The following is a 21,827-nucleotide window of genomic DNA, read 5'->3' on the forward strand; positions in this document are numbered from 1 at the left end:
GCTCTGCTGTGGTGAGACCCCACCTGCAATACTGCATCCAGCTCTGGGGCCCCCAACATAAGAACTACATGGACCTGTTGGAGCGGGTTCAGAGGAGGGCCACGAAGGTGATCAGAGGGCTGGAGCACCTCTCCTATGAGGACAGGCTGAGAGAGTTGGGGTTGTTCAGCCTGGAGAAGGCCCCAGGGAGATCTTGTAGCAGCCTTCCACTATCTAAAGGGGCTTACAAGAAAGTTGGAGAGGGACTATATACAAGGGCATGTAATGATTGGACAAGGGGTAACGGTTTTAAACTGAAAGAGGGTACATTTAGATTAGATACTAGGAAGTTCTTCACTGTGAGGGTGGTGAGGCACTGGCACAGGTTGCCCAGAGAGGCTGTGGCTGCCCCATCCCTGGCAGTGTTCAAGCCCAGGCTGGATGGGGCTTGGAGCAACCTGGTCTGGTAGAAGATGTCCCTGCCCCTGGCAGGGGGGATGGAACTAGATGATCTTTAGGGTCCCTTCCAACCCAAACCATTCTGTGATTCTATGATTCTATGAATATAATTAGTCCCGAGCATAATCCTGTTATCATGGCGCGTGACACTAAATATGCAGCCCGGATCTTACGCATACCTGTAACCAGGCTGCGCAAGCAAATAGCACATATGCAAACAGCACAAGTGCAAAGGTGGGGTGTAACCACTTCGTGTACCTTGCCATGTAAAAGCAAAAATCTTGGCATAGGGTTTGGCTTCATGTTCATACAGTGTTTGATCAGACCGCTATGGCAAGAAAAATGGTGCATGGTCAACAGTTAGTGGCTATAAAAGAGGTAGGATTGCATGCATGAAAAAGGAGTTTAAAAACAATCCTCACGCACAAGTATTGCTACATCTATCTATGTATAAATACATCTTTTCAGAACATTTCAAATAATGTTTCAAATACAACAATGAGAGAAAGATAAGCACTATGATCTAAAAACTCTTCTAAAGGAAGAGAATTACTGTAGCAAACATGGTTTTCTAGACCATTTCAGCTGAGCTACTGCAGTCAGGTTCACTGAGAAGCAAAAATAATGACAGTCTGTGAAACCCAAAATATGATTTGGTTCAGCAAGCATGTGCTAACAATCAGAAAACTGCACAAGGAAGGTAATCCCTTCTTTCATGTCTTAGGCAGTTTAATGAAACAGAATTAGTTCTCATTGAAGGCAGGTTTAGTTAATCTAAGTGTAAATTAAATTTCTCTTCATCTCCTTTACCTGCAGCCTCTGAAAGACTCTTCTTTCATCAGAAATGCTCTGCATTGTACAGAAGTCAAGAAGGAATTGAACCTTAGCAACATGCCCAACAGTTCCAAGAATGCTGGAGCGCAATTGCTACATTTGGGTAATAACAGCATATTGTATTACTGTCATTGGATCAGCTTTGTGGGTAGAATTTAACTGTGTTCTACAAACACATCTGAATAAAGATAATTTTGCACAGAATTCATTGTCAGTTTAGACATCCTTAGAGGCTGATCATGTTCCATTTAACCTGCCAGAACTTCCTTTGCCTGCAGAATCAGGCCCATCAAAATAACTGGCAACATAAAACCTTCTGAACATTTATTTAAGAACTTTTTGCACATACTTGCAGTATTTTCAAGGTGTATTTCAGTGAAGTTTATTTTAAGTCCTTGGCATTCAGCTATCTGTGCAAACCAACACATGAAAGGTACCATCTCACATTCAGACCTTCACATAAAGAAAAAATACTTTAGTTGATTTGAATATTTTTTCAAATATTTTCAAACACTGGTTGATTTCTTGATTCTTCCTCAGTGGTATTTAAATAAATGCAGACAGCTTTAATGCTGAAGATCTTAGACTTGCAGAAGTACTTTGGTCCCTAAAGATGCCTATTCTGCAGTTTTCTAAAAGTCTTCAGTGTAAACAAAGCTACTTGGTCTAGTAAATTCCGAGAGATGTCCACCTGCCATCATTAGGTGCCTAAGCCCTTTTGTAAATCTTGCTTCCAGTGAGGAACAAACATACGGAAATCTTCTCAGTTAAACTACATTTACTTGATATATACTGTTCTCTTATGTGAGGATTTCCTTAATTTCTGTCTACTTATTTTTCTTAAACAAGGCTTTGTGCATTTCTTTGCATCCCAGCCGATCTCCTGCACCCCTGCCCAGGCTCAGGCAGTTCCTTTGCTTTCACCTGTTTTTTTGACTTACTTAATTGCTTAACTATTCACTACACAATAGGATTACTGACCTATTCTTGAAAAATTTCACAACACAAATCTGCTGGGACTTCCAGCGAAGTGCCTCATTCGAGAAAGCTTTGTGATGAAGCTTACTCAGGTTAGTGTCTAACTGCAGCTAATAAAGTACTGAAATACCATTCCAGAAAGCACAAGCGGTGTAATTTTACTTGCATTGTCTGCCTATTTTGGCTTTCTGCAGTCTTTTCAGTAGGCCTGGTGTTTCAATATGGTGTTGGCACACAGCTAGAAGCCCAGTTCAGCCTGCAGTCTGATGTACTATATTTTATTTTCCATGTTACTCTCTGATGCACTTCCTGGTATAATAATATCCCGAGTAACTCAAAATAGTTAATTACGTACCCTTTATAAATTGTCTGCATTCATTTGCATTTATGAATTAAAGGAGCTCAAGTGCAGCTCTTGCTCTACTTTTTGTCGTGTTCACAGCTGTTAGAGGTGAACGTACTGCTCCAAAACTTTGGCCTGCTGATCAGGTTCCCAGGATTTTAAAACAGCAGCTAAGGTTACCTGCTCTGGGACAGGAAGCATGGCAGAAGGGACAATCTTTTCAGCAATTCTTACAGTGTAAGAACGCATACTCATGTTCAGCTGCACACCTGCAACAAATCTTCACTTCTATAGCCATTTGAAAGACACTGTGCATGACCTCAGTTCTGGAGTGACTTTCTCAGGCAGTTTACTCCTCTCTCATTGCAAGGTGATTTCAGACCCTTAGAAGTTCCCGGCTTTCAGATTTAGAGCATGAACTTCCGACAGTAGTGGTAGCAGAGGTGGCGGTTGATTGGTTTAGAAAACCAACCCACCACAGCCAAGATTACATCCACCTTTTACCAGCTGAAGTTCTGGTGGATAGGCTATGATCTGTTGCAACATTATAGGTGAAATACCCAAAGATACGGAGGACAAAAATGATCAGAAACTAGTGTGGCCTCTTTCCCTTGCTTCCGTTATCCAATCCTTGTCTTTTCTACTACATGATCCACACAACAATATCTGTGAGAAGTTAGAGAAATGCACAGTTAGTATTGTTATCTTTTATTGTGTCAAGTATACCACGTGCGCATGCTCAGAATAATAAAACCAGGTTTTAGTATCACAAAGGGTAGGTACTTCACCGGTCTAGGAGAAAGCTGTATCTGTGATACACTGATCAGGTGGGGGATTATCTTCCAAGGATGATGCAAAAGCTGATTAAACAGCAATACTAAATTCACTTCCCAATAGACTAGCTCATTAAGGGAGAGCCAACAGTATAAGGCAATGTCTTACGAGGAGTTTTCTGTGATTCAACTCACTACAGAAGTAACAGTTGCAGCAACAAGGACCCAATATCCAGCTGTGAGCATTGCAGATCAATTCACACATGACCTGACAAAACTGGGTAATGGTAGGAAACCATATGCCTCACCAGAGGCATTTGGCGGGCATCAAGCAACTCTTCAAAATAATTACCTGTTAGGAGAAAACACAGTCACAAGAACAAGGCTGGACATCAGTGACGGTTCAAGGACTGCGTATATTAAAAGGTACGCCTTTTTAGGCATATCTTAGGTAGGACTTTTGGGAAAATGACAAATCCTACATAGCAGTCCAAAGTGGCTGAAATGGTTTTGGTTTGAATCTTTTAAAGAGCGCTCTGGTTTGGCAGAGAGGACAAAGCAGGAGTTCCCACTTTTATTCCTTAGTAAGCTCAGGGACATCTACAACGCTTCACAGTTGCACTACAATGGTGGGATGGATGCCAGTACCAAGAATGCATCTTCCCAGGAGGAGGCAAAGCTGGACTTGTCGAGTTCACTTTCTTTATGGTGAAGTCAGTAGTTTTACGACCTCCTTCTACCTGGGGCGCGTCTGCAGGTTTGCAAAGATTTTGTTACCACTTTGGATATTTACAGCTCAGAAGCCTAAGAACAATTGTATGAAGCAACTGATTTTTAAATAAAATCCTGGTTTATTATAACTGAATTTCCTAACAAGCATATTAAAGAGATTTTAGTTGGATTTTTTTATTTTTTTAAAGACAGAACGGCACCATTTTAAACCACTGCAACCAAATATAAAGCAACAATTCTCTTGCATCATGCCCCTGCTGCTCCTCTCCAGGAAAGAAAGGCACAATGTTTCAAGGTAAATAATAATGGAAGTACCAAATCAAGACTTTCTGCTTTTAGTAAGCTAAGTAAATTTTGCATATAGCATAACTCCTTTAGCTCATCCACAGATTTGACATGAAAAACCTAAACTCTTCATAATTTAACCATGACACTTATGTTGCCACAATGCAATTCATAGTTCTTTAGCAAGGTCAAGAACAGCTATAGTTTTTAAGGTGAAAGCTTGAAGTATTGCACTAGCAGTTAGTGAAACTAAGATGCTAAGATACAGTTACCTTCCAAAGCTAGATTTATTCATAAGTTATTTAACCTAAATGCTAATCACACCGAACAGGTTATAGATGAAAAGTAGCTCCAGTGAAGAAAATAAAGAACTTCAGTTTTCAAACATCTTAAATTAAAAAATGTGCTAGCTGCCGTGTTAGTGGCAAAAGAGACCCTCTCCTGTAAGTGGTAAGGGGTTTTATTCAGCTAAAATGTGCAAAGAAAAAAAGTCTCAAAATGAGAGAAATATCACCAGTTCATATTGGACACAAGGGAATAAAATCCTTATGAATGAATTCCTTTAATCCGTTTTCTTGTCAGAAACTTCTGTGGATCTCTTTGCAGCAATTCCATTTGCAATGCCATTGCTTTCAAACTGCAAATAAAAGACAGAATCATTAATGGGATGTCAAAAAAGGACTTCACACCCAGAACAGTAACAGCTGGTGATGAAAGTGGCTTTTGGAAGCAAGGCCAGTGAAGATCTACAAAGAAATATGCAGCGAGAACCAAAGTAGTGGTGTCTCTTCAGATTTACATGTAATTATTGCTTGGGTGGGGAGGCGGGAATGAGGGCAGACACAACATATACAAATCTTTGCATTTTGTTAGAGAGAAATAATAAATGCACAATTTCCACACACTAAGCATTTTCCCCCATTGAGTGGCAGAGCTGGCTGAAGAGTGGGGTTTTTTTAATTCTGTTTCATCTGTCTGGTGTGATGTACCAATTATTTGACTTCTTCCTTCTCTGAAAGGATAGCCAGTCGTTAAAAAAAAAAAAATAAAATTAACTAAGCTGTTTCAGAAAGCAGGTGCAACTCCTATCCTTCCAAGACCTACCAGAAGCCACTATTTCTAGCTGGCTCGGTACCAGTAACACCCTTTCATAAGAAAATAGCCACAAAAATGTCTGTAAAAATGCCCAGCTATTTACTCATTTATGGTGCCCACCCTGGACTCTCGCTGGCTGCTTTACCTGGAGTTTCCCTGCTTAGCTAAATGCATTAATCTTACTTTATAAATTCCAGATTCATCCTCCTGATCTCTTTTTGTGGCTGAAGGTGCCCGTGGATTTCCCGCACTGCCTCCTTGACCTTGTTTTGTGGCTGTTGTTTCTTGCACGGCTTTCTTGGGCCATACACGCTTAATGAAAGGTGCGATAACAGGATAAATATATGGTTCAAGGAATTTCTTGTAGACCCAGAGGAGAACTGGAATGACAATACAAGGAATGCACACCATGGCTTCCTCTTGTTGTGTGACAAAGCTGGTGAGGTAAAAAAAACAACAAAAAAAACACAAAAAAACAATCAAACAACTTAGGATGACAGTGTACACCATGAGCTAAGAGAACAGTCTTAAATAATGAATAAAGATTGTAGTTGATATTCAAACATAAAACATTCTTTAATTATAGATTAACTGTTAAAGATTCAAAAATACTGTGTGTTCCAATGTTACAAAGTCCTCAACAAGGGAAACATTCTTGACATTTTAACAAAAAAGGAGTAGGGTTTGCTATTAATTCATCAGTCCTACAGCTGGAACTTAGAAAAACAAATTTAGAAAATAAAAGGCTTTGCTTAAACCACACAAAAACAGCTTAAACAGTGAGCTGCAGATATTAGCCCAGTCCCTACTGTGTTACAACAGAGGGTCCAAAAGGTTTGGGTTTCTCATTCCCTTTCTATTCAAAGTTAAAATAAGTGGCAGGACTCCAGTCCATCTGATGATGGCTTGCTACCACTGAAGGGCAGGGCGGTGAGGTGGGAAGAGAATCCCAGTCAGGATTTGAGAAGAGGAGAATATGGGTTACTTCCTTCCCTCCTGCGCAGGAGGAATCACTTGATCCCACACAATTGGCCAAAGCATTAGAAAATTAATTCTTCCCTCTCTCTCAAAACCAGGAAGAAGTCCTCAAAAACAGCAACCTGAAGTCTGTGATGAAAGCCGCAGAAAGACAAAGCGCAGGGGCAGAAAAGTACAACTGGGAGAGGAAGCAGTTAAGTAGGATTAGAGCTGTCCCTTTCAGTGCTGATAAGCAATATCATTAGATACGGTCTGCTGCACAGCCCAGCTTCGTCCTTCACATTCCTCCTTTCTAGGCTGCTGACATCTGAATTCTTACGTTAAGAAGGAAAACAAAAGCTTCCCAGGATGGAGAATGAAGAGGCAGATGTGCACACTTCATCTGAGATCAGAGTTTCACTTCTTTTTTTCAAGCTATCCTAAGGATTTTTAGCCCCAGGCTCTGTAGAACAACAGAATATCAATTCCCAGTTGACTACTTCCAACTGTATTTTGGCTACTTCAAATCGAGTTTTACAGGAACTGAAGTCAGAGAAGAATCTTAAACAGAGACAACACAAATGAGATAACCCATTAAAGCCATTCAAAAAGGCAATTCGGGTACTCTCTCTGCCAGAACTTCCTAGGTACTAAATTTCCAGCCAGATGATGTGGGATTAATCCGTTAGCTAAAGAACCTGGCTGGAGGCAACGGCAAGCGTCTCTGCAGCCACTTCACGTCAAGATTCCAGATGAAAAATAAGTCGTACCTCTGCCAGACACAAAAGCAAGCCACGGGAAACACGACACTGGCCCTGACGTATGGAAATACCGTTCACGAGCTTCTTCTGTGCTTTGGCGATGCTCTGTTGACTGGTTAGCAGGCAATTAATTTTTAGGGAAAAAAAAAGAGAAGAGTAAAAGGGCAAATAGTCAAATTTTAATAGCAAGCTTATTTCTTTGTGATGCAAGCTTTTGTTTCTCTCTGTAAGCCACCATACATTAGAGTCAGCAGAGAGAACATGCATGACATTGCAAGTTTAAGTACGTTTGGTCTTTGTTTCCCGTGTTCATCAGTCAACTATTATGGAAACAGAAAAAAGAAAAAAAAAAGGCTACACGGACAAAGGGGCTTAATTTATTTTTTTTTCCCCCCATAAAGGATGACCTAGTCTAGAAGGGCTAATTTATCTGCCACGTCCCAGTTCTGTTTCTCCGTAGGACGACGTTCCCGCTCGAATATTCCCCAGCAGCCGGGCCAGGCTTCCCGGTTCACGGGGAAGGACGAGCTACCGCAGCCGGCGGCATTTCCCCCTCCCGTCCGTACTCCGGTAACCTCGGGAGCCCGAACATCCCTCCCCATCCGTAAAGCTTCGCTCAAAAACGCGTCGAAACCAAAAAAAAAAAAAAAACCACGGCGTCTCGCCACGGATTTCGGGATTCGCCCCCTTCGCTCCCGCTTAACGGAGCCGCTCCGGCCGCAGAGGAGGCCGGCACCGGCGGACGCCTCCACCCGGGACGGAGGACGAAGAGCCCCTCGGGGGAGCAGCCCCGGGGTCCCGCCGGAGGGGACGGAGCCCGCCCGTCCCGCACTCACCTCAGCCGGCGGCGACCCAGCGCCTTCCCCGGCCGCCGCACCGGAAACGGCACCAGCGCTTCCGCTGACGCAAGTGCCGCCCCCGCCGCCAATAGGAGAAGGCGCTGCGCACCTCACGTGACCCACGCCCCTCCCATCCCCGGTGCAGGGGCCGGGGGCGGAAGGTTCCTGGCCCGGCGGGATAGGGAAAGGTAAACACCTCCGGCTCGAGTCAAATTGTTTTCTTTTACGTATGAATAACACCCGTAAGTCACCCACCACCCCCCCGTGGTGTCCCCAGGCAGCGCCCTGCCGGGTCAGCAAAGCAAGACGCACAAAAAGTCTTAATTTTTAAATTTTATTTATGTACATGCGTTGCCTCGGCTTTACTCCCGAGCCATCAGCTTCTGCTTCTTCAGCTTCTTTTGGGATACCTGGAAAACAGAAGCGAGATAAGAGCAATAGTCTGCACCTTCCCAACACATCTCACAACTCACTTTACAGTCACCCTCTCCAAGGAGAGATTTCCTCACTGCCTTCCAAAACCATCCGCTCATCGTACTTGCACGGATCCAAGCGTCCGTACAAGCACTACATCTCTTAAATGTGACCGTAGCCCCACCGCACCTTTGCAGCCACGGACAGAAAACGCCGTGACCGCTCTGGGGGCGGGAAGAACAAACCACCGAGAAGCACTTTCCCCAAGCTCTCAAGGTTGTGTTCACAATAACTATTGAGGTTGCTCAGAAATAACTTCCTTTTTTTTTCATGGGTATTCCAAAGGTGTCCTAAGATAAGTCATCACAGCAACCCCTCCCTCTGTCTGAAAACTGCAGAGCATCAACGCTCCAATCTCTCGACCGACATCGAAGCGGACCCAGGAAGTGACGCTCCGTACCTTTTTCTTTTGAGCGACTTCTTCCTCTGGCTTGGGAACGATCTGCTCCTTCTCGGTGAGGATCATCTCGATGTGGCAGGGGGAGCTCATATAGGGGTTGATCCTACCGTGTGCTCTGTAGGTGCGCCTCCGCATTTTGGGAGCCTTGTTGACCTGGATGTGCTCGATGACCAGAGAGTCCACATCAAGACCCTGGAAGGTAAAGACTTGTGACTTTTCTTTTCAAATCCATAATCTCCGCAGCAAAAACGTCAATAACCAACCCCCACACATCACTGCTATTTTCCTGTTTTGTAGATTTTAAGAGACCTAAACAGTCGATAACCACACACAAACTAGTCATCTGTGAAAAACTATTACACGCGTTTTACCTTGGAAAACGCAGGTAGCCTAATTCAGACAAGCAGTACACCAAAAGCCTCTATACAATTCAGTTTCATCTAAAGCAGCAGCCCTCATCCAGCCACCGAGTTCCGGAGCCCTAACGTACAGCCCGACACCAACACTTTGCATTTCATGACATCTACGCAGCCCACCTTGAGCTCGGCGTTGCTCTCCGCGTTTTTGAGCATGTGCAGCAAGAACTCGGCGCTTTTCTTGGGCCAGCGTCCCTGCGTCCAGCCCCACTGCTTGGCCTGGAAGAAGAAGAGAGTTCCGTTTTTGTCCTGGTGCAACACAACTCGCCCTTTGCGTGCCACTAACTCGCCATTACAGCCCCTTTTCTTAAGGCTGCACACCAAAATAATTAAATTTGATCCATGACTTGACACTGCAAGCAGATGCATCCCTTGTTGTACTGGAATTAAGAATAATTCTTGCATTTCAACACATCAGCAGCAGCAGCAACAACAGATCATTCTCCACACTGTCTCAACGTCACCTTTTCTCTTGTCTTTACCTAAGCATCCTTCCCACCCTTCCACCTGGGACCTCACCTGGGCGCATCTACCGACTCCCCCATTGTAGCGACGGAAGGGAACGCATTGCTTCTTCAGGGTGACGTCCTTCAGGTACTTGGTGGCCTTGCGGATGTGCATGCCCTTGATGGCCTGGGCAGTCTCTCGAGTGTTCTAGCAACACAGAGCACAGCAAAGTTCCTCTTAACACGTCTTTCCAAAGTACAACACGAGCAAAAGCACTCCTCTGCCTTTCCCGGATCCTATCCCTTTTGCTACAAACCCAGTTTAAAAGAAGCCCTCACACAAAAAAATAAAACTAAACAATGAAGGATAATTAGCAACACTTTGGGGGGGGGGGGGGGGTTGCTACCTACTTTTCTAACCCTTGGTATGACTTACATTGCTGAATTTGCAGCTCTAACACATCTTTATTGTTTTTCACCTAATGGCTAGATCTTCCCAACCAGCAAAATTAAAATGTGAGTATTTATACTTTTCATAGCTTCTCTTTGGCCAGTAATCCAAAAAAGCAGGAGCCTGAAGGATAAGCTCCTCCTAAAATGTAAAATACAGCACCTCAGAGGAAGTGATGAGAAGACAAACTACACACAACACAATTATCTCTGTAAGGGAATTATGAAGGGGAAAGCAAAAAAAGGCTCAGAAAGAAAAATCAAGGATAAAGTACCAGTGTTTAAGAGACCATACTAAATGCACAGATCAGTAAGCAACTATAATCCTACCTCATCACAATAAAAGAGCAAACCAAAATAAGTGAAATCTCTTTTCACCCATGCTCTGCAACACCGAGCAGAAAAGCAGCTGCTCAGCTTTGGTTTTGCCGTTAACTCGAACGGGTCCTGAACTCACTGCTGCACCTAATAAACCCTTCCCAGAGGAACCCACGTCCTCATGTCAAACACCACAAGCCTCCCCACCATACTTCCTTGCTCAGGAGCATGGGCAGATGAACACAATATTCTTCCCAAACAATCAAAAAGGCAGAGTAAGACGAATAAAACAAATCTCTCATCTAATACTAGCCCAATTCTGCCTCCTAAATTCACTACAACTGTTTTCCTATTATGTTTTATTACCTACGTTAGACAGCCAGCTCTTTAGCACACACCATCTTGGTTTTTGCTCCCCGTGGATAAAAACCATTACATGCACCTAAAACAAGCACAGGCCACAAGCCTACGCTGCCACCTTGAAGTAACTATACAATAATACAAGAAAGCAAGAGACATTTCCTTCAAAATAATAGCCCCAATGAATTTGCATTTCCTACTATGTACACACTGCGTACCTTGAAATGCACTCGCAGGTTGGACCCCCGTGACTTGCACGCTGCGGAGAAAAAAAGACGGAACTCATAAAATGAAAACCTCAATGGCTTCAGCAAAGTCCTACGCGAACGCTCAGGAAAAAACAACTCACATTTCGTGGGGTTCTCCGGATCCAGAGAGTAGCGCACCATTTTGGGAGCTCAACTGTAAAAGAAGCAATGGAAAAAAACCCAAACAAACGTATTAAGCTTCCAACAGAGACATGCACGACCTGGCTTGCTCACCCCCGCTAACCGAAGGAGCTGCTCAGAAATTACGCTTTCTTTTCACAGTTAAATCCAAAGGTGTCCTAAGATTGTCATCACCGCAGCCACGGTCTCTCCCTAGGGCCTGCTTCCCCCCCCCGCCATCCCCTGCCCGTCCTCCCCCGCGCCAGCCCCGCAAATACCGAGGGCGTCCGGCGAGGCGGACCGAGCCCTCGCCCCCTCATCGCCTCCCCGAGGCGCCCTGGGCAGGATGGGACCGGATTGTGGACGGCTCCCTGACCGCCATGGCTCCCTCACCTCAGGGCGGCGGCGGGGAAAGAGGAAGAGCAAAGCATGCCGGGAGCCGGGAGAGCCGCCGGCTTCTCGCGAGAGGTCGGGCGGGATTTCGGCCAAGGGAGCGTCGCGGAAGTGCCGCGCCGGCCGCGGGGCGAAGGGCGGCCGCAGGGAGCGTCGACAAATGCGCGGCGGCTGGTGGCAGGGCGGTCGGGGTGGCACGGCACGGCCCCGCGTGTGAGCCTGGGACGTGAAAATTAAACGTGCGTGTGCACCGTGCACAGGTCCTCGTGTCTGCCTGCGGAAGCGTGGGGAGCAGACGCGCAGCCGTGCGGGGCTGCCCGCAGCCCCAGGCCGAAGGCCGCAAAATGGCGGCTGGGCCGCGCCGCCCTGAGGGACCAGCCGCTGGCCGTGGAGGGAAGAGACCCGTTTTAGTCAGGATAAGGCTGACATGGGAGCCAAGGCGCAGTTTTATTAGCCCCCGGCTCAGAGCCGGTGTTGTTCACAAGCCAGAAGTGGGTTTAGACCAAGGCGCAAGCCCAAGGGCTGCAGCTAGATGGCAGTTCAGGCTGAGAATTGAGAGGAGAGTGGGGCTTAACAGGTACCCAGGAGATGAGACCTAAGAGATTCCCGATTATAAATTGCAACTGGTATTTACTGCACCATTATTTAAAAAAAAAAAAAAAGAAAAAGAAAAAAAAAGGCTTACTTATTAAAATAAAAGATATTTTTTTTCCGGTTTTGGCTGCGTTTGCAACTAGAACTGCTTGGGAAATTTGAGAAGGCAGGGGTTCAATAAAAAAACAACACATTTCCTGAAAGCGGTACCCAGCTCCAGCAAAAGGCTCATAGAGAACAGTTTGACAGAATGGAAAAGAATAAAAAAAAACATGTTCCCGAGCGGCCGGTGTCCTGGCAGCTCCCCGGCACCAGAGCGTCTGGGTTCAACTCTGCATTTAGAAATAGGCAGAGCGGAGCAAGAGCTTACTGTTCATGTAAATGCTCTGACCAGGAGGCTATTTTTGGATCTCTTCTTTAGAGCTAAAAAACCCCAAAGCTTTGAAGCTAGGATTTCACCCAGATGGGAAGAGGAAAATATTTGAACTGTCACAAATAGTTACATGGCTGGAAACTGTAGAGCACTAATTGTGACTGCAGCTCTCCATTCAGCTGCCTTAAAATGTGCCTTTTACTTCACTGTCAAGGGGAAGCTTTCTGCAAAGTCTCCAAGTAACTTCTGCAAACCAAGATCAAAGCGAGGAAGCTTGCTGGGATGTGGGCAAATATTATTTCTTCTTTTTTTTATATGAAGTTCCCATGAAATAAAGAATTAGGAGCCCAGACTCACAAGAACACACACTAACTTTCAGTCATGGGTGCTTACTTTGAGATACTCAAGATGCGTTTTCCCCAATTAGCACTTCCATCATCATCCATGGGATTAGAAGCCACTCAGCGCCTCTGTACACACAACCATCTCAGAACAGCGGTAATGTGAAGAAGGATCACCACCGCCAAAATACACGCACAACAGCCTTTCTAAGTCAAGCGTTACTAGAGAAAAATAAACAGACAAGAAAAAGTGTCCCCTCTGGGGTCTCATGACTTTGAGGAAACAGTAAATACATAAAAACAGATCTCAGCGATGACTTCCGACACTTTCTCAGTCTGTTTCCAGTTCTCCTTCCTATTGAACAAAACCGGTAATACTTCCAGGAGCACTAAGTTTCCAGATGCAATAAATTAAAACTAGCAAAAGCTGAGGTCCTCAAACACTTCCATGGCCTTCCCCACCCTACTATGGGAATCTTCTCTTGCAGCCCACCTGAATGCAACTTTAATCCTTCATCGTTTCTGCCCACCCCTCTGCACATGCCTCGATGCAGGAAACCAGTGCTGGTGGAAGAAACCGGCCTTTCCCTGGGAAGCACCTTTACAAAGCTTCTTAACAGCAGAGCACAGACGCAGCAAGACACTCAGAGAAAGCTGGAAGAGAGGCGTGAAACGTAAGTAGTTGACACATGGTGGGAATTATCACATGGTTATTGTGTTCATCAATCAAATCCAAAACAAACAGGGCACGTTTTCTGTTACTTACGTTTTCTGTTTCCCCGACACGTGGAACTGTTTATGATCAGCTGCTGAGGGCTTGCGGTGGTGGAAGTGTAGAGGTAGGAGCTCCTGCAGATGGTGTCAGGAAACAAGATGCATGTTTTCATCTTTGTTGGGAGGTTAACAACTGCTCTCAGAGGCAGCCTAGCACATATCTAGTGCTGAGATGAGGGCTGAGGCAGCTGAGCATGTGCCCTTGTTGAGATTTACCCAGATTATTCCCCCAGTGCACCAGCTGCCTTGGATGTCTAGCTTGCATGAGCTGACTTGAAAAGAGTTTTTGGATCCTAAGCAGAAATTTGAGGCACCTACATCCAAAATCATGATCCTGAAAACTCCTGCATAGGAGGCAGCTGCCTCCTAATCCTACTGGAATCTCAACACCATAGGACTTTACCTTAAACTCCCCTGGTGCCATCCCTCTTAGCTCCCCGTCTGTGCCACCCGGCCCTGGTGATTGTGCTGTGCGTGCCCAGGCAGACCTCACTCTCTCAACAGGCATTGAAAGCAAAGATCCAACTGTGTTAAGATGCAAACCGTTCCCCTACTTTGTGCTCTGGAAGCTCCTGCTGGTAGCATCCTCATGCGAAGGGCACATCACCAGGGCAGCAAGAGAAAGCGATAGAGCCCATCTTAACCCAGCAGCATGGGGGCCACAGCATACTCCCAGGATGTGGGAGACCTACTTTCAATTTTCTTCCCTTGAGAGGTTTCAAAGCCGCATCCTAACCACGAGGCCAGAGGCTATTCTGTGGCAAAGATGTTCCCACCCTTCCTGCTGCAGGTTTTCTGCCGAGCAGTCCACAATGTTGGCTTCACACCTCTCCTCTGGATGTTCTCCTGGGGCTGGAAGGGGGCTGCACCCATTAGCCTGCCCTGGAAGAGCCCAGCCAGCAGCGGGGAGCATACAGGTGCAGGAATGTTGTATCACATAAGTCCTTTTGTGGCTTTAGCTGTGAATAAACAAGCGGCCTTATCAGTGCTACTGGAATTGCCAAGCCAAATGTCATCCTATGTGACAATCAGTCAATGCCCTTGATAGCCACAATCCCTCCTGGCCAGAGGCAGAGGTGAGCTCCAGGACTGGCCGGGGCTATGGTTTCACAGCAGGTCTGGAACCAAAAAGAGAGCTCATTTCCAGCAGCTCTGGAGTTCAACCACTGCCACAGCAGATGTGACAGGAGCAAACCTGTGCTTATCCTCAGACCAGCCGGTTCAGAGGCTGAGGCATTACTTTTAGCCTCTGCTCCGTCGCAGCTCGAGTGCCTGACCGTCGGCGCAGGCACGCATCTGCCACTGCTGCCTTGCTTGGGGGCAGTAATTTCTAACAGAGGGGCGGATGGAGCAGCAGGAGGGTCCGTGCTAAAATCACCGTGACAGATAGATCCATTGGGGCTGATTGGCTAAGCTTAACTCTGCCTTGCTAAAACACACCGTGTATCCGCCGTGCTATAGGAGGGAATTTTCACCTCTTCTTTACACAGGAACGGAAGCCAATTCCTCAAACTTTATTGTAGATTTCTTGGCTTATCTTACAGACCCAGTTTTTTGAGTCCAAGGTTTATATGGGGATATTAACTGTCATTCACAAAATCACATACAAATGGGTTGCTTGTCCTAATGATTAAGCAGAAAATCTTGAAGACAAAGACATTTTAAATTGAAACCAGCTTGAATGCTGGAAATGCTGAAGCTTTCCAGCCTTCAGACAGCTGCTTGCCCCTTCTTTCCCTGAACTCCTCTCTCCTGACCAGCTTATGCACTCCCGCGCTCCTCCTCCCAGATGCACGGCTCCTCCAGAGGCACAGCTCGCTCCCATTGTTCTCCTTTTCCTCCCACAGTCAGCAAGACAGCGATATTTGGACACGTGGTAGGTGAGTTCTCCAGCTAAGCCGCTCTCCACACCATGTCCTAAAATCTGACCCAGGCAGTGAGACTCAGGAGCAAGATCTGTGGGCTTGGAAAAGGAGGAGTTGCATCTCTGGAAGAGGGACTGACCATCATCAGCAGGACAAGACACTACAGGAGTTTTGCTCTGCGTCAATAATTCTGTCTCGGTCACTTGAAGAGCTCAGTTATGTTATATATTCCTCCCTGTGATTTTTAAGAAGAGATACTTCCATAAGGGGCGAAAAGGTCCTTACTTAAGCAGATATATAATAAAGTTATTTTTATATATATATTTAGGTGTATGTGTATGTATGTAAATCATCGTAAGTGTATCATCTGAAACATGTGAACAACAGGAATGCTTTTGATTCCCTGTTAGCCCTCCTAAAACACAGGCGATTCTTTACAAGAAGAGGTTAGCTACATGTATATACTGTACCCACTCCAGGGGTGAGGAAACAGCCAAGGGAGCTTGGCATCATGACAGCTGAGTATCTGTCCTTACCGTCACCACTGCTGAAGCATGACGCAGCAGGCACAGCACCTTCCCCACGCTGCTGGTGACCAGCCAGCCAGGAGCGTGGTCAAAACAAAAAACCACAGCAATCGGTGATATTGTCTTAATACTCAACATTTCTGGCATATTTTCCTAGAGCTACGGGTTCATCCACCCCCTGCACACCCAGCTAGGAGGGAATCACCAGTAAAATAAACCTCATACGTGATTAAATAACCTCATAGCTGAAGTTTGTGTTTATTCAGTGTATTTCTTGCCAGCAAACCATTTACGCAGGTTGTGCGGGTCTACGACTGCTCGTTCATGGCTTTAATTGCCAGCAATGGACCAGCCAATTGCCTTGACGAGTAAGGCAGTAAATAAAGACATCATGTAAATGCCTGATCATAAACACTGTTTGGGATAAATTAAATCTGAGGCTTATGTTTGCTCTAACCTGTCTAGCTCATAACCGAGAAGAACTGCTTTAAATGTGCTTTTGGTTAATGAAACCAAAACTACCCCTGGAATCGGGGATATTGCCCACAATTTGCATCCACAATTTAGGCGCAAATTAAAATATGGGAAATTGTGTTTAAACATAAAACTTTTTTTTTTTTATTACTGTGAGGATGGTTGAACCCTGGAACAGGTGGTCCAGAGAGGTTGTGGAGTCTCCATCCTTGGAAGCATTAAAAAACCCCCACTGGACAATATCCTGGGCAACCAGCTCTAGCTGACCCTGCTTTGAGCTGCAGGGGGGTTGCTCTAGACAATCTCCACTGGCCCTTCCAATCTCAACTCTTCTTGATCTGTGAATCCTGCCAACATTTCTAAAGCTGAGTGTGCCCCGTACTATGAAACACAGCCTCAAACACCATCTGTTTGTTGCATTGCATCTCCAAACCAAAACGGATCAAAGCAGCCTCCTCCTCTCCTCTCTTATTATCTGCTTTATCTTTCTGCGGCTGCCCTGGTCAAGAGCCTCTCTGGATCAGCCACAATAAACCACAGTCAAACCTGTTCTTCTCTTCCAGGGGCTTCTGCACCTCCACATCGCTGCTAACAGACACTGCACGGAGGGACCCGGGGCAGGAATGGTCCTCGCAGGCAGGACCCGTCTTTGCCACCCCTGCAACCCTCTCTCTTCTGAACCAAGGCGGAGATCTTGCTGAGAGCCTGGGCAACGAGGTTGTATGATGCCTGTTAACACAACCTGTGCAAAAGTTGGCACCAGCAGACAGGGTTCTGTTTGTGGCATGGCAAGAAGCTACAGCCCTGAATGTCTACTGTCTTCCAAATTTAATGTCCGTAGTAACTCTTCCGGCACCTTCATTTATCATCCCAGCACGTGGTTGGCGTTCATTCCTTCCTATTCTTGTCAGAGATTTTCCCCGAGTTTCTGCTCGCTCCTGCTCTGACGATTGCAGCACCTTCCTCTCCGCCGGATGCAGACTTCCCCACTTAAATCCCAAATGTCACCTCTGAGGTCATCCTTCCCTCCTGGCTCGCTCCTTCCCTCCCTCTTTGCTATTGCAACACCTCTGACACAAGCCCCCCTCTTTCAAAGCTTTCCCTATCTGTCCACGCTTACTAATCCTCTCTAGCTGAGCCGCCCTCCCCCTCTCCAACCTCTCCTCTCTGCTCTGCGTGGTCTTTTCCAGCATGTCCCAGTCACATGCCGGTGCTCGGGAAGGTCATATGATGGGTCGGGACCACCGGGCAAGGCTGTGGCAGGCATCTGCTGAATGCGGGGCCCCGCTAGATAGCACATCTCCAGCTCCCACCCCATTCCACGGCCATCGGCCACCCCATGATTCAGTCAGGCGCTGGACCTGGAGCGTGTGGGGATGCGATGCCGACGGCACGGGCACGGGACGGGAGGCAGAGGTTGTGGATAGCAAGTGCAAGGAAAGAGCGTTATATATGGGGAGGTGGTTAGCGGCACGAGTCCTGCACCCATATCCCAGACTGGGCAGGTCTGCTGCCACTGGTCCTCTGTCCTGCCTGCCCAGCAGGTCTCTGCTCACACCTCCTACGTGGTGCTCTGCTTAGAAAATACCACCTTTGAGCTGCAAAGCATATGACAGAATCATAGAATAGAATCACAGAATGGTTTGGGTTGGAAGGGACCTTTAAAGGTCATCTTGTCCAGCGCCCCTGCCATGAGCTGGGACATCTTCAATGAGATTCATCTTCAACCTTGAATGTTCCCAGCAACGGGGCGTCTACCACCTCTCTGGGGAACCTCTTCCAGTGTCTCACCACCCTCATCGTAAAACATTTCCTCCTGATATCTAATGTGAATCTCCTCTCTTTCAGTTTAAAACTATTTCCCCTTGTCCTATCACTACAGGCCCTACCAAAAACTCTGTCCCCATCTTTCTTCTAAAGCCCCCTTTAAGTATTGAAAGGCCACAATAAGGTCTCCCCGGAGCCTTCTCTTCTCCAGGCTGAACAACCCCAACTGTCTCAGCCTGTCCTCACAGGAGAGGTGCTCCAGCCCCCCGATCATCTTCGTGGCCTCCTCCAGACCTGCTCCAACAGCTCCGTGTCCCTCTGATGCTGAGGACCCCAGAGCTGGACGCAGTCCGGCAGGTGGGGTCTCACCAGAGCGGAGGAGAGGAGCAGAATCCGGATCCTCCCTTGACCTGCTGGTGACGCTTCTTCTGATGCAGCCTTTACCCACACAGAAAAGCCCTCTTGTTTTTCCTGTGCCCTGACCTTAGTCTGTCAGCCTGTCTGTCCTTCGACTGGGAGTTCCTGGGATGAATATTGGCAATGTCTGTACATCACAGGCAAGAACACGAGTACAAAGTACTAAGAAATGCCCCAAGCTTTTATTAATTAATTACAGAGCCACTGACCCTTCCTAATAAGATCCACACACTCAACAAACGCAACAAATAGGAGAAGTTAGGCAATTAGGAATAAATGGCCAGTGGGTGAAGCAGAGCCCAGTGGGGGACCAGCATCCTCAGGGACAACTCATTCTTTCCCATCTTCATATTGCACGCACTGCAAACGGGATGCGATAGACGCCCTTTTCATTGAGACAATGAGGAATGAGACTAGATTCAGGGACGGGATAACTGATGGGTTCTCAAAGTAAAAAAGCTGGTGAAAAATTAAATTAATAATATTGTCGGTATAAGTAAAGCCAATATACGAGGAAAGCAGGAGACTCCACGTATCTCCAAGGATGGCTCGAGGCTTTCCTCTGTCTCAGGCAGATCCCAGCGCTATGCCCTGCTCAGATTTGAGAAGCCAAAAGGCTCAAAGGAGACGGTAAATGAAAAACAGGGTGCTGGAGAACAAATGCTACCGACCTTGATGACACACAGCACCATCTTGTGCTGCTTAGTTCTGTGCCCCAAACTGTTTGTCAGACTTTTTCTGGAAAACAGAAACTAGTGCGCAAAGTCTATGTTTGTGGTTTAAAATACCATTCCCCTTTAAGGTGAATTAGAGTAAAATACTGTCAAAGGATCTCCTAAACACCAGCCAAATAAGCAGTCAGGACCACAAGGAGAAAAAGAACGTGCATGAGCTGTTTGACCCAACAGCAGCCCAGGAAGAAAGAATTATCTGAGATTTGCAACCGTAAAGCTTGGGTGCAAATTAGCAATACTGGAGAGAACAAACATTAGATGTTTTTACAGGGCTTTGCTAAAGTAAGTAACAAATTAAGTGGTTTTAATAAATAACTCCTTTTCTTTCCTGTGGGCACTGGGAAGCTGAGTGGCGTGCTCAGTTTCCTTGTTTTGGTGCCCATCCAGATTTACAGGATCAGTTTTGAAAGCGTGAGTACCACTGAGATAAATTTAAAGCGGATTTAGGAGCACTGAAAATGAAGCTCTAGATGGCTGGTTTAGAGTTTAGTCTGGGAAGTTTTTGGAGAAGGAGGAGCTATCAGCTTTCTAATTATCCTGCCAAAATGCCAACTTGCAAGATCTTTTAGCTGCTAATTACCAGAAATGAGCCCAAAGAGAGGGCTGTGCCCTGGTCTGACAGACTCATCTAAGCAGCCAGGGGAGCTGCCGCCGGCTCTGCCAGTTCTTACCCTCTCCTCTCGAGCTGCAGTCCAGCTGAGCAGTGAGTAGATCTCACTGATGGTGCTACCACATCCACTCCAGACTTGGGCCAAATATTCCTGCAGATTTGAAGAAAAAGTAGATGGATAAGGATACGCGCTCTAAAGCAATCCCTAAACCAAACAACAGCTCCCCGCAAACTCCTCTCTGGACTCTTCTAGCAGCTCCGGGCTCCGCTTACAAAAAAGGCAGGGGAACAGTGTTAGTAATTTATTATTTTCTTAATCTTTTCCCTTTGCTGGATGCAGAAGAGTTAAAGCAGAAGCACTGCTGGGGGCTCACCGTCCACCACCTGAAGGGTCGATTGATCACAAACTTCTGAGACGCTTCTCCCCCACCAAAACAGGACCTCAGAAAGGAGCAGAAGCAAACAGCCCCCTGGCCACCCACGACACCTCTGCACTGCCAATGGGCTTGGCTCCAAGTCCATGTTCAAGCCCAAACATGCTCAGCATTCATACAGCTTGGATGGAAAAGCGTGGGCTTTGGGTAAAGGCATAAGAAGAGAAAAAAAAATGTATGTCATTCCTCGGCACTTTCCTAAAGACATCCTTGTCTGCAGAGCGGACGGAGCGGGTCCACCACCCACCATTGGGTCTTCTGTCGGACACAAAGCAGCCAAGCGGTCTGGATCCATCTCACGTACCACGGGACGTGCTGGGAATGACAAGCCGCGGAATTACACTTGTCCGCTGGGACACAGGGAGTAGGCGTCAGGACATACTGAGCTCTCGCCGGCTTTCAGCCTGTGCTCCTGCACAGCTCTGCTGTGGCTGGAGATGGCGTACGACCACCTGAGGGTCTCTGCAGGAATAACACACTCAATCAGAGCAACCTGGGGACTAACGCAAGGCATGGGCAGGGGCGAAAAAGAGATAAAAAAACCCCATCATAGAAATCACTTCATGTCACTCAGGCACGTCTGGGAAAACGGCACAACAAAGAGCGGCCAAGGAGAAGTTTGTCCTTGGTGAAGGGTGGTCCAGCAGCAGGACTGGGGTCCTGCCACGGGGAGGGGGCGGCCGGTGGGGATCAAAGCCTTCTGGAAACCTCCCTTGTGGATGGTGATGCCCGGAGGCAGGTACAAACTGTAACGTTCCTCCCTGTGTGACAACATTCACAAGAATTAGCGTTTCACAGGAATGCAGGGATTTATTCTTCAAGGCCCACCGTATCCGTGAGCGCTACGGCCCAAACACTGCACCAACAGAGCATGTGCTTGATAAGAACCCAGGAACAGATGCCAGCGGATTTAATGTGGGATAGGAGGCCCATTGCAGGTTTGCAGACTGCTGGCAGGGTCAGCTGTAAATATTCCCTCACAATCAAAGGCATTCATCTAAGGATTACATGCTGGGGGCTTTGTGGTAAAGTAAATTTGCAACTAACAGGACCATTAATAGTCAGACAGTTTAGTTGGCTCGCCGGCTGCCATTTATTTTCCCTCCAGTCATTTTTACTACATCTAAATACCATGGGGATGTGGGACTTGAATGATGTGGCCTAAGAAATCAGCTTAGAAGAAGTAGGAGAAGGGGTTACCTCCAACAAAGAGAGCTCAACGGGGATCGAAGGGGGATATCAATAGTGAGTAATGCC

The 21,827-nt window shown here is 46.6% G+C and overlaps 3 protein-coding genes and 2 non-coding genes across 8 annotated transcripts; 1 reads left to right on the forward strand and 4 right to left on the reverse strand.

Moving 5' to 3' along the window:
- Positions 1–1,583: 1,583 nt before the first annotated feature.
- On the reverse strand, positions 1,584–8,098 carry CZH18orf32 (chromosome Z C18orf32 homolog). Of its 3 annotated transcripts, none has more exons than XM_049794461.1 (4): positions 8,033–8,098; positions 7,206–7,308; positions 5,662–5,914; positions 1,584–5,020 (listed from the first exon to the last, which is right to left on the reverse strand). In XM_049794461.1, exons 3-4 carry the CDS (start codon positions 5,887–5,889, stop codon positions 4,946–4,948), a joined length of 303 nt encoding a protein of 100 aa, XP_049650418.1. In that variant the 5' UTR covers positions 5,890–5,914; positions 7,206–7,308; positions 8,033–8,098; the 3' UTR covers positions 1,584–4,945. The 3 variants fall into 3 exon arrangements, with proteins under 3 accessions (XP_049650418.1, XP_049650420.1, XP_049650421.1); XM_049794463.1 differs by having other exon boundaries at positions 7,206–7,301; positions 8,033–8,090; XM_049794464.1 differs by lacking the exon at positions 8,033–8,098 and adding an exon at positions 7,849–8,026 and having other exon boundaries at positions 7,206–7,301.
- Positions 7,188–8,153, forward strand: LOC126036266 (basic proline-rich protein-like). Its single transcript, XM_049795799.1, has 2 exons — positions 7,188–7,311; positions 7,657–8,153. Exons 1-2 carry the CDS (start codon positions 7,188–7,190, stop codon positions 8,151–8,153), a joined length of 621 nt encoding a protein of 206 aa, XP_049651756.1.
- A 202-nt stretch (positions 8,154–8,355) lies between these two features.
- On the reverse strand, positions 8,356–11,721 carry RPL17 (ribosomal protein L17). 2 transcript variants are annotated; one of them, XM_049794459.1, is made up of 7 exons: positions 11,661–11,721; positions 11,249–11,301; positions 11,118–11,158; positions 9,845–9,979; positions 9,446–9,544; positions 8,910–9,101; positions 8,356–8,445 (listed from the first exon to the last, which is right to left on the reverse strand). In XM_049794459.1, the coding sequence occupies exons 2-7, from the start codon at positions 11,286–11,288 to the stop codon at positions 8,398–8,400; spliced, it is 555 nt and encodes a 184-aa protein (XP_049650416.1). In that variant the 5' UTR covers positions 11,289–11,301; positions 11,661–11,721; the 3' UTR covers positions 8,356–8,397. The 2 variants fall into 2 exon arrangements, with proteins under 2 accessions (XP_049650416.1, XP_049650417.1); XM_049794460.1 differs by having other exon boundaries at positions 11,546–11,669.
- Positions 8,750–8,821, reverse strand: LOC126036647 (small nucleolar RNA SNORD58). Its single transcript, XR_007505204.1, has one exon. It is a non-coding gene; the product is annotated as a small nucleolar RNA SNORD58 (small nucleolar RNA).
- On the reverse strand, positions 11,399–11,467 carry LOC126036646 (small nucleolar RNA SNORD58). Its single transcript, XR_007505203.1, has one exon. It is a non-coding gene; the product is annotated as a small nucleolar RNA SNORD58 (small nucleolar RNA).
- Positions 11,722–21,827: the final 10,106 nt, after the last annotated feature.

Source organism: Accipiter gentilis, chromosome Z, assembly GCF_929443795.1.
Source record: "Accipiter gentilis chromosome Z, bAccGen1.1, whole genome shotgun sequence".
Lineage (NCBI taxonomy): Eukaryota > Metazoa > Chordata > Aves > Accipitriformes > Accipitridae > Astur > Astur gentilis.

Coding starts and splice junctions, on each gene's coding strand:
- CZH18orf32 (XM_049794461.1), bottom strand. CDS start 5,889: ATGGTGTGCATTCCTTGTATTGTCATTCCAGTTCTCCTCTGGGTCTAC. Junction 5,021..5,661: donor ATGAATCTGGAATTTATAAA/GTAAGATTAATG, acceptor TTTTATTTGCAG/TTTGAAAGCAATGGCATTGC.
- LOC126036266 (XM_049795799.1), top strand. CDS start 7,188: ATGAAAAATAAGTCGTACCTCTGCCAGACACAAAAGCAAGCCACGGGA. Junction 7,312..7,656: donor TGGCGATGCTCTGTTGACTG/GTTAGCAGGCAA, acceptor GTTTCTCCGTAG/GACGACGTTCCCGCTCGAAT.
- RPL17 (XM_049794459.1), bottom strand. CDS start 11,288: ATGGTGCGCTACTCTCTGGATCCGGAGAACCCCACGAAAT. Junction 9,980..11,117: donor ACCTGCGAGTGCATTTCAAG/GTACGCAGTGTG, acceptor CTGTGTTGCTAG/AACACTCGAGAGACTGCCCA. Junction 9,102..9,445: donor AGAGCAACGCCGAGCTCAAG/GTGGGCTGCGTA, acceptor TTTACCTTCCAG/GGTCTTGATGTGGACTCTCT.